The sequence below is a fragment of the Acanthisitta chloris genome, unplaced genomic scaffold (genome assembly GCF_000695815.1).
Source record: "Acanthisitta chloris isolate BGI_N310 unplaced genomic scaffold, ASM69581v1 scaffold7205, whole genome shotgun sequence".
Classification (NCBI taxonomy): Eukaryota; Metazoa; Chordata; class Aves; order Passeriformes; family Acanthisittidae; genus Acanthisitta; species Acanthisitta chloris.
The window spans coordinates 26,898-39,358 of record NW_008673091.1 but is presented as its reverse complement, the minus strand read 5'-3'; the positions used below and the strand labels follow the sequence as shown (position 1 = coordinate 39,358).

General features: G+C 54.9%; 1 protein-coding gene across 1 annotated transcript in view; it reads right to left on the bottom strand.

Annotated features, from left to right (window-relative positions):
- LOC103802316 (A disintegrin and metalloproteinase with thrombospondin motifs 7-like) overlaps positions 1-12,461 on the bottom strand; it is a gene marked incomplete at its 5' end in the record, with an annotated part of 39,269 nt that overhangs the window by 130 nt on the left and 26,678 nt on the right. The window contains 7 exon segments of the mRNA XM_009074775.1: positions 1-2; positions 4-53; positions 8,928-9,087; positions 9,284-9,430; positions 9,869-10,042; positions 10,746-10,898; positions 11,515-11,675. The exon segment at positions 1-2 is cut by the window's left edge and continues 130 nt beyond it. Of these exon segments, the coding sequence (XP_009073023.1) occupies positions 1-2; positions 4-53; positions 8,928-9,087; positions 9,284-9,430; positions 9,869-10,042; positions 10,746-10,898; positions 11,515-11,675 (847 nt within the window).

The window sequence follows — 12,461 nt, the reverse complement described above, 5'->3', positions numbered from 1 at the left end:
CCGCAGCGTCTGGCAGAAGCCGAAGGTCAGGCGGTCACGCTCGCACGGCACACCTGGGCAGGGGAAGAGACAGGGACAACATCAGTGCCACTGTGCTTAGCAGGGGGTGATGGGGACATTGCCCAGGGAATAGCTGGAGCTGTGTCAGGGCAGGGTCAGGTTGGATGCTTCTTCTTCCAGAGGTGTTTGGGCACTGGGACAGGGTTAGGTTGGATATTGGGACAAGGTTCTTACCCCAGAGGTGTTTGGGCAACTGGGACAGGGTTAGGTTGGATATTGGGACAAGATTCTTCCCCCAGAGAGTGTTTGAGCAACTGGAACAGATTTAGGTTGGATATTAGGACAAGGTTGTTCCACCCACAAGGTGTCTGGGCACTGGAAACTGGGATGGGACAGGGTTAGGTTGGATATTGGGACAAGATTCTTCCCCCAGAGAGTGTTTGAGCAACTGGAACAGATTTAGGTTGGATATTAGGACAAGGTTGTTCCACCCACAAGGTGTCTGGGCACTGGAACAGGCCCAGGGCACAGCCCCAAGCCTGACAGAGCTCAAGGAGCATTGGGACAACAGTCAGGCACAAGGTGAATTGTTGGCTATTGGGACAAGATTCTTCCCCCAGAGAGTGTTTGAGCAACTGGAACAGATTTAGGTTGGATATTAGGACAAGGTTGTTCCACCCACAAGGTGTCTGGGCACTGGAACAGGCCCAGGGCACAGCCCCAAGCCTGACAGAGCTCAAGGAGCATTGGGACAACAGTCAGGCACAAGGTGAATTGTTGGCATGTCCTCTGCAGGGTCAGGAGTTGGACTGATGATCCTCAAGGTTCCCTTCCAACTCTGATTATTCTGTGACAATGTTCCTGCCCATGGCAGGGGTGGAACAAGCTGCTCTTTAAGGTCCTTTCCAGCCCAAACCATGCCAGGATTGGATGGTTCTATGAAAATTGTCACATGGCTGGCAGAGACACGGGCAGAGCTCCCCAGACACAGAGCACACCTGCACCTGGACACTGGGCAGCCTCATTTCCCATTCCCAGCAGAAACAACACCTGCACTGCTGCCTGCAGCTCTGCAGCCTCATCCCCGGGCAGTGACACTTCAGGAGCAGGGCTGAGGTCCAGGGGAACAAACCTGACACCTCCCCCAGACTCCCCCAGTGCCAGCAGAGCGGCAGAAAGGTCAGAATTCCTTTCTCTTCACATTGTTTAGGTTATTTTGAGAACCTGCATCATCTGCTTTGCTTCCTGCAGGTGTCCTGCAGGCCTCAAAGGACATTGTCTGCTTTAAGGATGGGATTTGTTTTGGAAACTGCTGCTCCAGCCCCGGCCCTGCTGGGTGGGCAGTGCCTGGGCCAGCTGCAGCAGAGGCTGTGGTGGCCACAGCCAGGACACCCCAGCTGAGTCAGAGCAGACTGTTTGCAGGAACTGTTTCCTCTCTGCAAACAGTCTGAGAATCACAAATCCCACTCCAGGGCTGGGAGTGCCAGGTCAGGGCGATTGGGTTCACAGTGGGGAGAGACACAAGAGCTGCCCCAAAGAGACCTTGTCCTTGGGGTGTGAGAGGGTGGAAGATCCCAGCACCCTGAAACACCCTTACACCTGCCACCCCATGCGTCCCCTGAGATGGGATGGTGGTGAGGAGGGGACAGTCCTGCTCTGGACCATCACCAGCTCCCCGGTCCATCACCAGCCAGACTGGGCTCAGCCAGGCTGCACCCTGGCTCAGTCACAGAAGCAGAGAACACCACCAAATACACATTGTTCATGCAAACACATAGTTGCTTTGCCTTAATTTTTCATGTCCTCCTTTCCTGCTGTATCTCAGCCTCCCTGAGCATCTCACCCACTTCTGTAAAAGCAGCTTAAGTTACACCAGCTCAGTCTGATTGTGCCTCCTGCACAAATCATTGAAATACATGACAACTTTTCTCTGGAAAAGGGCAGAAGTGATGCTCCCTGGAGCCAGCACCCCCTGGTCCCCCCACGCTGCCTCTCCCCAGGCACCCTCTGCTGGGACTTCACTGAGGAGACACAGGAACAGGGCAAGAAAATGGGGTTTTCTCTTCCCCAGGACACTTCTCTGCTGGGGAAACACCGGGAAGAGCCAGGGGAGCTCTCACTGACCACTCTGGGAACAAAGGCAGTGCCGAGGGAAAGGCTGCTGCCCCGATTCCCACAGGATGAGCTGATGCAAAGGACGTGGCAGATGCAGAGCAGAGACTTTTCCCCCCATTTGGGATTGCAGCCTCAGCCCCCTCCCCCAGCACAGCACTCAGGAGGTCACTACACTGCTCTAAAATTAATTTTCTATTTCAGCTGAGGTATTTCCTCCCAAGCCACAGCTCTTTGTGCCTGCCCAGAGTGTCCCTGTGCCCTGAAAGGGCCATTTAGCACCAGCACTGCTGGATCTAACAGCTGCCAACAGAGCAGGACCGAGCTGATCCCGACTCCACATCACAGCCCCAGCCTGGGGGCTTGCTCCAACCCCCTGGATGCTGGGACAATGTGCATTTTTCCTGCTGGCTGAGCACAGTGGATGAGAGATTGCTGTACAGCTCAGCAAGGCCTGGGACAGGAGCAGGGCACATCCCAGCCCTGCCATGAGAGCACTGGAGCTGGTCAGGAGAAGGGAAGCACTTGCTTGTGCAATGCTCCATTTGGTGTCTCAGGGATGACATTCCCTGGAAGCAGCCCTGTGGCATCCCCTGGACACCTAGGGCCCTTTCACATCAGACCCTGGAGCACAGGAATACACCTATTCCATTTGCATGTGCTGCAGTAGAGGGATGGCTCAGCAGTGCTCCCAAACCCCATGAGGGTGTCCCATGAGAGGGGAATCAGCATGGGGAACTCTACAGGGCTGGTGATGGAAATACTGGGGTGCACCAACTCAGCTGCACCTTAAAACATACCAGTGCCCAGCTCCAGCCTGGCACACTTGATCCCAGCCATCTCCACCCTGCAGGACTTGGTAATCATTTACTCCACACCAAGGCATGACCACTGGGTAACCCTCACCTGCCTGACCTGAGCTTCCTATAGGATTTATAGATTCATAGAGCCACAGAATCATTTAGGTTGGTTGAGACCATTGAGTCCAACCATTCCCCAGCACTGTCAAGGCCACCACTTACCATGACCTTAAGTGCCACATCCACAGGTCCTTTAAATCCCTCCAGGGATGATGAATTCACTGTGATTGGAGTTGCAGATTTGTGAGGGATATTGAGCAGGAGAGATGGAGAACAGAGGGACAGCTCATGGCAGGCATGGAAAAGGGCTGGTGTGCTGCAGGTGTAACTGCAGTAAAGCCTCACAGCAATGAGAACTCAGTTAAAACCCCCATAGATGGACAGGAATGTCCTGGGGGAATGCCCTGGCCAGACAGACCCCCCTGAGCCCCTCAGCATGTTCAGCACTCGCTCCTGCTCATTCTGCTTATCACAGCTTCCTAGAAAGCTATGCATGGATCACAACCAAGCTGCCTTCTGCCTTTGCTTGCCAGAGCTAGGCCATGCTGCTGCAGGCAGCTGGGAGGTCACTTTCCAGGGCTGGAGTGATGGGTCAGCTCTTAGTCAGCACTCTGGCACAGGCAGCAATTCCCAGCCCTGCACTGCCCAGCACCATGCCCAGGCAGCAATGAGCCCATCCTGCCAGCAGCAGTTGCCCTTTGTACACCATGTTATCAGCAAAGGTATGAGATTACCATGGAAAACAGCTGGGATGGGCTTGGAGAGGGTGGGGAGGAGCCACCTCCCTTGGCTGGAGGCTGTGTGACCTTGAGCAGACCCTGCAGTTCCACAGCTAAATGAACTCATAGAATCGTAAAGTATCCAAATTGGAAGGGACCCACAGGGATCATCAGTCCAACTCCAGGCCCTGCACAGGACACCCCAAATCCCACCCTGTGCCTGAGAAAGTTGGCCAAACACTTCCTGAACTCAATGAGCTCAATGAGAGTCAATGAGTTGTTGAGTTCTCATCCCTTCCCCCAGTCCATGCTCCAGGCTGATGCAGTGTGTCAGCCTGGATGTGTGTGGGGTCAAGCTCAGGTCTGGAAGATCTTGGCTGAGCTTGTGATTCCTCCCTGGAATTCAGTCCTGGCCAAGGAAAGCTGTAATGAGCACTGGGTTTGTCAGCTCTCAGCGCGAGGCCTCCAGGACCAACCCCAGTGCCACTTCATGCTCTCACTGCTGCGTTTTCTAGTAACAACTCTTTCACATAATCCTCACACTTCATTTGGACACAAGTTCCACAAGTCTGTGCCAAATTTCAGGCTAAAGAAATAGCTCAAAGCAGAGCTTTAACAATCCAGGCTAAGTCAGCACATTATTGCCTGAAAACCCACTTTTCTGGGGCTGTTTTTTTAGGTTGGTGTGGAAGTGGCTTTAAATTTCAGTTTAGCTTCTGCCACGCAGCCCTGAGCTTTTTATTCTCAGGAAAAACAAACTTCCTGGAACAGGTTCTGTGAAAACAAGGAAAGGTTGAGCTTAGAGCTGAGCTAGCAAATCCAGGGAATTAGGCTGCTGACCTCTGGCCTTTGGGATGCTCTTGGAACCCAGGCTGAGCTTAATATGTATTATCCCAGGAGTCCTGCCTGCTCTGGGGCTGCACTGCCTTCCCTCTGGGCTCTGGTCAGCATCATGGCATACACAGGATGCTTGGGATGCATGGGACACACGGGATGCATGGGACACGTGGGATACAGGAACACATGGGATGCATGGGATACATGGGATGCACAGGATACAGGAATATGTGGGATGCATGGGATATATAGGATGCATGGGATACAGGAATACATGGTATGCACAGGATGCATGGGATACATGGGATGCATGGGATATAGGAATACAGGGGATGCATGGGATGCAAAGACACATGTTATACATGGGATGCATGGGACATACAGGATCCATGGGACACACGGGATCATGGGACACATGGGATCCATGGGATGCTCCCCCAGCTGCAGCTCTGCCTGCACAGACTGGCACCAACACAGTCACAGCTTGTAAAATTAGGAGAACACCACAAACCCACCAGTTTTCAGGTGTCAGCTCTGCTGTGGGCAACATCTTTCTCCTGCATTTAACCAACACAGGGAGTCCTTTTCCAAACATCTCTTTCCCACTGACTCCTGGAGTTAATTAGCAGTGAATTAATTGGACTCCCTGCCTCGCTCAGCAGCACAACCCTGCCTTGCCACTGGGTAAGGACTTCCACACTCAAATGACAGAGAAAATTGGAATTTGCTGCAATTATTTCCCATATGGATCCCTTGTGGACATGCAGAACCATGAAGAGTTTCATTTCCCTCCCCAGAGCAGGCAGGAACATGGTGTTTAATTGCCATTAATCTTGAGGCAACTAGAAATGCAGCCAGGCCTGGATGGGTAATGAGCCTGGAGCATGGCAAAGGCAGCAGCAAGAGGTGATGGGCGTCTGGGATTCACCCCAGTGTGACTGAGTGGGGGCTGCACCCCCTGGTCCCCCCCAGGCATTGTCCCTCTCACAGGCCCAACATATCCTCTGTGCTGGCTGCTCCCAGGACAGAGCTGAACTCCATCCAGCTGCTTTGTCCTGTTCCCAGAGGAGTTGTACCAGTTTAGACACACTTGTCCTTAAGCCAGCTGAAGGTTTTACCTCATCCCTTTGGCATTCCAAGCTGAGACACCTGTGGAACAGCAGTTTTTGCTGAGGTGCCTTGGCTGGAGCCAAGAACTGGCTCCATCACCTGCCTGGAGCCATTTTGGGGAACTCACAGACCCCCCAGGATTAGATCCAGAGATACAGGCAGGAGAGAAATGATTATGACCCCAGGGGCTGTCCTGCTGGGGCCTGAGAGGGCTGTGTCACCCACCACTGAGTCTGAAGCCATTGTCCCACCACGGCCACACCAATGAGTGACCACTCAGTTCTCCTCTGATACACAGCAATTCCTGCTTTGCTGCTTTACAGCTGTTTGACTTGCTGGATGAACTGGGGCTGGCTCCTCCAAGCCCTCAGATGGAACCTGGGGCTCAGCTCCTTTCCAAGCCACCACGAACAACTCCCATCTAAACATCCCCAGCCTCTGGAGCATCACTGGGGTGCCCAGGGGCTCTGCTGCTCCCCAGGAGCCATCTGAGGACACCCTCACAGCTGGCTGCAGCTGTAAGACAACAGGCACAGTCAGAAATAACCTCAGTGTAATCTTCAATTAATTTCTAAGCTGGCAGCAGCACAGGACTCTGCTTCTAATTAATGATGACCTCCTTTAATCGAGGAGAGCTGATTGCTGTGAGATGTTTGTTTGTGCTTCCTCTGTTACATCTCTGCTCCAAATCCATCTGAGAGTGGCTGAACATTAAACCCTGCTGAGGTTAGTGGCATTCTGAGAACATGAGCACTCAGAGCCCACAGTTCTACTGGTACCACAGCACCTCGTGTTGAGGAGGGAGAGACTCTTTGTGTTCCCAAGGAGAACACGGATTGCTCCTCCTTCATCCAGCCTGTTCAGGAAAGAGCTCTAAAGCACAGGGTAGGGCTGGAGTTGTGTCCATGCCTTTCTGGGAGCCTCTGCCTGTGGACTTACACATCTGGGATTTCCTGCCATGTGAAAGCTTTGCTCCCTTTCATGCTCTGCCTGGAAACGTTTGCATTTCCAAGAGGCGTTTCCTGCCCTGGGCCACAGCCAGAGCATTTATGTCATTTCTGATCCAGGACTTTAGCATTTCTTTGTGTGCTTCCTACACATCTCAGCAGTTACTCTGGCCCAGCCTCGGCTAAGCTCGTGGCTCCACGATGCTCACCACTAAGCCTGGCACGGAAGTCTTCCCTGGACAAAAATAGCCAGAGCCACACATCATTCCTTCAGCAAGGCTGACGAATCACTTCCTAACTGCTGGAGTGCCCCACGGCCAGCAAACAAGGCAAAAAGGAGTGGTTTAATGGCTGAAAACATCCCAAAGGCCAGAGGTGCCAGTGCCCAAATCCCACTGAGTTGCAGCTGATGCTCCTGCCCCTTCTGGAATAGGTGTCAGGAGGAACATGCTGGACATGGGGTAAAGACAAACAGCTGGAGGGATGAGAATGGGGGTCCCATACTGCAGAGAGGGCCTGCATGGAGGTGTGGAGCAGCTGTGGGGCTGCTCCAGGTGTCCCATACTGCAGAGAGGACCTGCATGGAGATGTGGAGCAGCTGTGGGGCTGCTCCAGGTGTCCCATACTGCAGAGAGGACCTGCATGGAGATGTGGAGCAGCTGTGGGGCTGCTCCAGGTGTCCCATACTGCAGAGAGGACCTGCATGGAGATGTGGAGCAGCTGTGGGGCTGCTCCAGGTGTCCCATACTGCAGAGAGGACCTGCATGGAGATGTGGAGCAGCTGTGGGGCTGCTCCAGGTGTCCCATACTGCAGAGAGGGCCTGCATGGAGGTGTGGAGCAGCCTTGGGGCCAGGTCCTGCAATCCAGTCATCAGCCACCACTGCCCTCCTGCCCATCCCACTCCATCTCTCAGCCCTGTCTTTGTTCCATAAATCTCCTGAAGGTCTAATGTTTCCTTCTGGGCAGCCACAGAGCCTTTTTTCTGCACAGACACATTAAAAAGAAGCTGATAAATGATTGACATGCTAATATCAATGACATCTAATCCCCCATTAAATTGCTTTTCCTTTAAGTGCTGTTAACCCTTGCAGCTCCCATATTTCTGGCTCACAGGGAACTGCCTGGTGCCTTGGGATGTATCTAAATGAAGGTGGGAGGAGAAGCAAAGCAAGTACCACACCTGTGGCTGCAGCAGGGGCAGGTAAATGAAAAATGGGTTAAAATGGGGCTGACTCCCCTGGCACCTGCCCAGACACACCTGAAGAGGCTGGAGAACTGGTCTATTATCTGATTTTATAATGCTGGGTCCAGCCTGTTTCAAAAGTCTTGTGTTCTGTGACTTTACCACTAAAGAGCTTTCTGAGAGCCTCTTTGCTGGTTATTAATTTCTGCCTTCCTTTCCCTGACTGCCATGTTGCCTCTGAACCAGGTCCCTTCATCCCAGCACCCCAGTGGGGTCACCCAGGCAGGCACCAGTGGTCCCTGTGCTGGGTGACACTGGTATCTCCAACCAGCACATCCCAGCTCACATCTGTGCCAGCAAAACCCCTGCTTGGCCCTTGCAAGATGGATGCTCTGGACATTTAGAGCTGCTTATAACATTCCCACTTAATCATCAATTACCCAAGCAGCCTTACACAATCCATGGAGGAGACACCCCCTCCAGCTCCCCACAGACTTCCCACAGTGCTCTTTACCCTGCTTTTTCCTTCCTTCTCCATTGCTCTCCTTGCTGCAGTGGCACCAGTTCCCTGTTCAGCACACTACCAGCACCTTGTGCCCATGACCCTTCCTTGTGCCCAGACCCCCCTGGCACCCAGCCCATCCCAGCCTGTGCCAGTGCTGGCTGCATGGCCCTTCCCGGGGTCCCTTTCTGGGAGCAGGACAGTGTTGTGCCACTGGCCAACTGGGAGAGTGCCGGGCATGATCTGCTCCTGGGGAGCACAAACACCCTAACCACACATCTCAGTCTCTTGAGAAGAGATGACAGAGGGACCTCATTAATGTATCCAAGTATCTGAAGGAGGTGCCAAGAGGATGGAACAGACTCTGCTCAGTGATGCAAACCAAAGAAACAAGAGGAAATGGAGAGAAACTGATGCACAGGAAGATCCACCTGAATATGAGGAAGAACTTTCCTGTGCAGTCACTAAACAGGTTGTCCAGAAAGGATTGTGGATTCTCCCTCACTGGAGATATTCCAGAACCATCTGGACACAATCCTGTGCCATGTTCTCTAGGGTGGCCCTGCTTGAGCTGGGACCAGATGACCCAACCTGACCCATGATTCTGTGATTGTGTATGTCAAGACAGGCAGGAGGCCCTGGACACTGATGCTCACCTGGCTCAGAGCTCTCACAGTCCTGTGGGTTGCACTTCTGGGTGCTCTCAGGCCAGGGCTCATGGTCGCAGAGGCTGTTGTCCTCCTCAGCCACCCCCGTCTTGGTGTTGATGCACTTGACCTGGCGCCGCTGGATGCCTCCCCCACAGGGAGCTGTGCACTGTGAGAGTGAAGAGACACATCAGCCCCAGGGACCCATCCCTGCACCACACAGGGATGCCCCCAAGGCCAGATCCCAGGAGGGTTTTCCTGCAGCATCCCCCAGGTTGGCTGGAGGGCTGGGCTTCCCCTCCATTCCCTGCACGTCATGCAAACCCTGGTGGATGGAGCAGAATGCTCCTGCTGTGCCCACTCACCTCCCCCCAGGAGCCCACCACCCAGGTGGTGCACGGGTGTGTGTTGCAGGGTCGGGTGGTGTTGGGCCGTGAGGTCTCCTCGCAGCGTCCCAGCTCGGGACAGGTCACCAGCCGCTCCTGCTCCCCTCCACCGCACGACTCCGAGCACTGCCACGCACAGGGAAAGCACTGTCAGCAGCTCAGGGGTGGAACCCTCTGCCATGGAAACAGCCTGGGAGAGCGGGGGGTGTCCAGCCTGGGGAAGAGAAGCTCCAGGGAGACCTCAGAGCCCCTTCCAGTGCTTAAAGGAGCTTCAAGAGAGCTGGAGAAAGGCTTGGTACAAGGCATGGAGTGACAGGACACAGGGAATGGCTTCCCACTGCCAGAGGTGATAGATGGGATATTGGGAAGGAATTGTTCCCTGTGAGGTGCTGAGGCACTGGCACAGATTGCCCAGAGCAGCTGTGGCTGCTCCATCCCTGGGAGCGTTCCAGGCCAGGTTGGATGGGGCTTGGAGATGCTCGGTCCGGTGGGAGGTGTCCCTGCCCATGGCAGGGGGTGGAATGAGCTGTTCCCCTGCTCAGCCTCTTCCCCAGCCCATCCTACCTCTCTCCAGGAGGATGTGTACCAGTCCAGGCAGGGTGAGTTCTGGCACGGCAGCTGTGTGGGGGGTTTGTAGAGCGAGGCCTGGCAGTGGAACGGCCGCAGGAGCCGCTGGTCTCTGGTGTCCACACAGTGAACATCCCGAACCTTCATCCCCCCACCACAGCTCCTGGAGCACTGTGAAATGACATCAGCATCAAGCTGGGGAAGGACAGCAATGGCTGATGCAGGGGGAATCCCTATGGGAATGGGATGTGACCCCCAAGATACACTTTTTCACCTCTTTCTCTAGTCCAAGCTACAGAACAGTCCATGCAGCTCCTCATCTGCCACTACCACCCCTCTGAAATCCAGTTTCAGTTGTAAGGACAACAGTCTTTATGCATAAAACACCCAATGATCTCAAGGAACAGTGACCACCCAGGGTAAAAGAGGGTTGTTCTCCACCATTGAACCTACTGGATTCACCCAACCCAAGTGCAAGTACCCCCTGGTAGCACAGAGTGGCCAGAACGTTTTCCAGAGACTGTCAAATCATAGAATCACAGAAGGGTTTGGGTTAGAAGGGACATTAAAGCTCATCTTGTTCCACGGGCAGAGACTGAACCCACTAGACCAGGTTGCCCAGCCTCACCCAACCTGGCCCTTGAAATCACCCTTTGTTTAGCTTTTGCAGTTTCCTGGCTTTTTTACCAGCCCAAGAGCAGGAAAAATGAAAACATTATTGTGGGATAAAGTAGTTTAAGCTCTGCAGCAAGTGCAAACTTCTACCTTTCTGCCCTTGTGAACCATGGGGCAAGAGCCCTCCCTGAGGGCAGGTGTGACCCCACACCTGCTTTGTCCTGAGGGTTTTCGTGCCCCTCCCTGCATGCCTGGTTACCTTGCTCCAGTTGCCCACCCTCCAGGAGGAGCAGGGTCTGAGGGAGCACCTCCGGGCAGGGACAGGTCTGTCGGCCGCGGCACAGCCCTCGTCGCTGCCGCTGCTGCAGCGAACCATCCTCCAGATCGCACCCACGCCGCACGTGGCTGAGCACTGCAACACAGAGTGGTGTCCTGCTACTCTTCAGCCCTGATCCCACTCACCTCCCAACACTCCTGATGCCCCGTGGCTGGATGTAGCCAAGGATGGAGCATGGTGGCCCAGCAGAAAGGTCCTGGGGACTCAGCTCACCACCTTCTCCATGGGCATCAGGAGCGATGACGGCAAAATCGTGGGCTGCAGAACGATGTGCAGAGAGGAGCTTTCCCCTCTAACCAGTCCCACCCCAGGCAGCCTTCAGCCTGGAGAAGGAGGAAAACCCTCCTCCATAACCCATTTCAGTTGTCTCTGCTCTGGCTGGGATGATCCTTTCTCTCCCTGCTCAACTTTTGCCCCCAGGAGGACTGTTCATATCCTCCTGACATGTTCAAAGCCTCTTTACAAAACCCTCATGTGGGTGATATTTTTGCTGATAAGTTTTTTCCTGATCCTTCTCAGGTCCTTTGTGCAGCCACCTCAGAGGGCTCCCCAGGGTGCTCGGGGCTCACAGGGTTTGGCCAAAATGAGCTTTTCCGCATGCCAAGAGCAATGCTCCAGAGCCAGGCAGGACAGGGACAGGTCTCACCTCCATGCTGGCCATGTCACATGTTTCATGGGACTCAACACATACCTCACTCCAGTTCCCAACCTCCCAGCTGGGCACGGCAGTGGCTGCCACGGTGGTCAGTGGTGGAAGCAAAACCTCCTCCTCCATCCTCTCCTCCCAGAGCGGCAGCGGGGCAGGGGTGGGCTGGGACAACTCATGCCCCCCATCACTGAAGGCAAATGTCCCTGGGGGTGCCCATGGTGAGGGTTCCCCTGATGCAGAGATGCTCAGTGGGGTCTCATGGGATGATGCCAGTTCTGGATGCTGGAACACCCCCACGGTCCACCATTCTGGGGGGGGCTCAGGGCTTGATGCTCCTGCTGGGTGCACAGGTGGGCTGTGAGCTGGGGCCGTGGGCATGGCTGGGGCTAGGGCATCCTGCTGGGTGAGGTTGCTGGAGATGAGCTGTGTGGCTGGTCCAGGCATGGCAGGGGACAAGGATATTGCTGCTGGAAGGGCTGGAGTGGCCACCGAGGGGGTTGAGGTCAGTGGTGTGGGGGTGTGGAGCTCTGGCTGGTGCCCTGCCTGCCCCATGCGATCCCCATCAGCAGCCCTAGGAGAGGGACTGGCAGCAGGATGGGCACTGCCAGCACTCCTTCCCACCTCCCACCATGGTCCCTGTGGGGTGGGGAAGGACAGACCTGCTCTCCCTATCCCATGGGCTCGCTCAGCCGCTGTCACAGTGTGTATGTGCACCATCTCCTCCGGTGTTTCTGCCCACCCTGCCTGCTCCCTGGTCTGTGGGGATGCACCCTCAGTGTCCCCAGTGATGACAGGACCTGCTTCCCTGGAGTCCTCATGACCTGTATCCACAGCCCCAGTTACGTCGTGCCCCTCACTGCTGGTGTGACCTGGCCCTGCTGTGCTCACAGGCCCCTGGCTGCGGCTCCCTGGCACTCCCAGACCTGCAGACACATCTGCACCGGCACTGCCCCAGCCCGTGGGCAGCAGAGGGTGCGGATCAAGCGGGT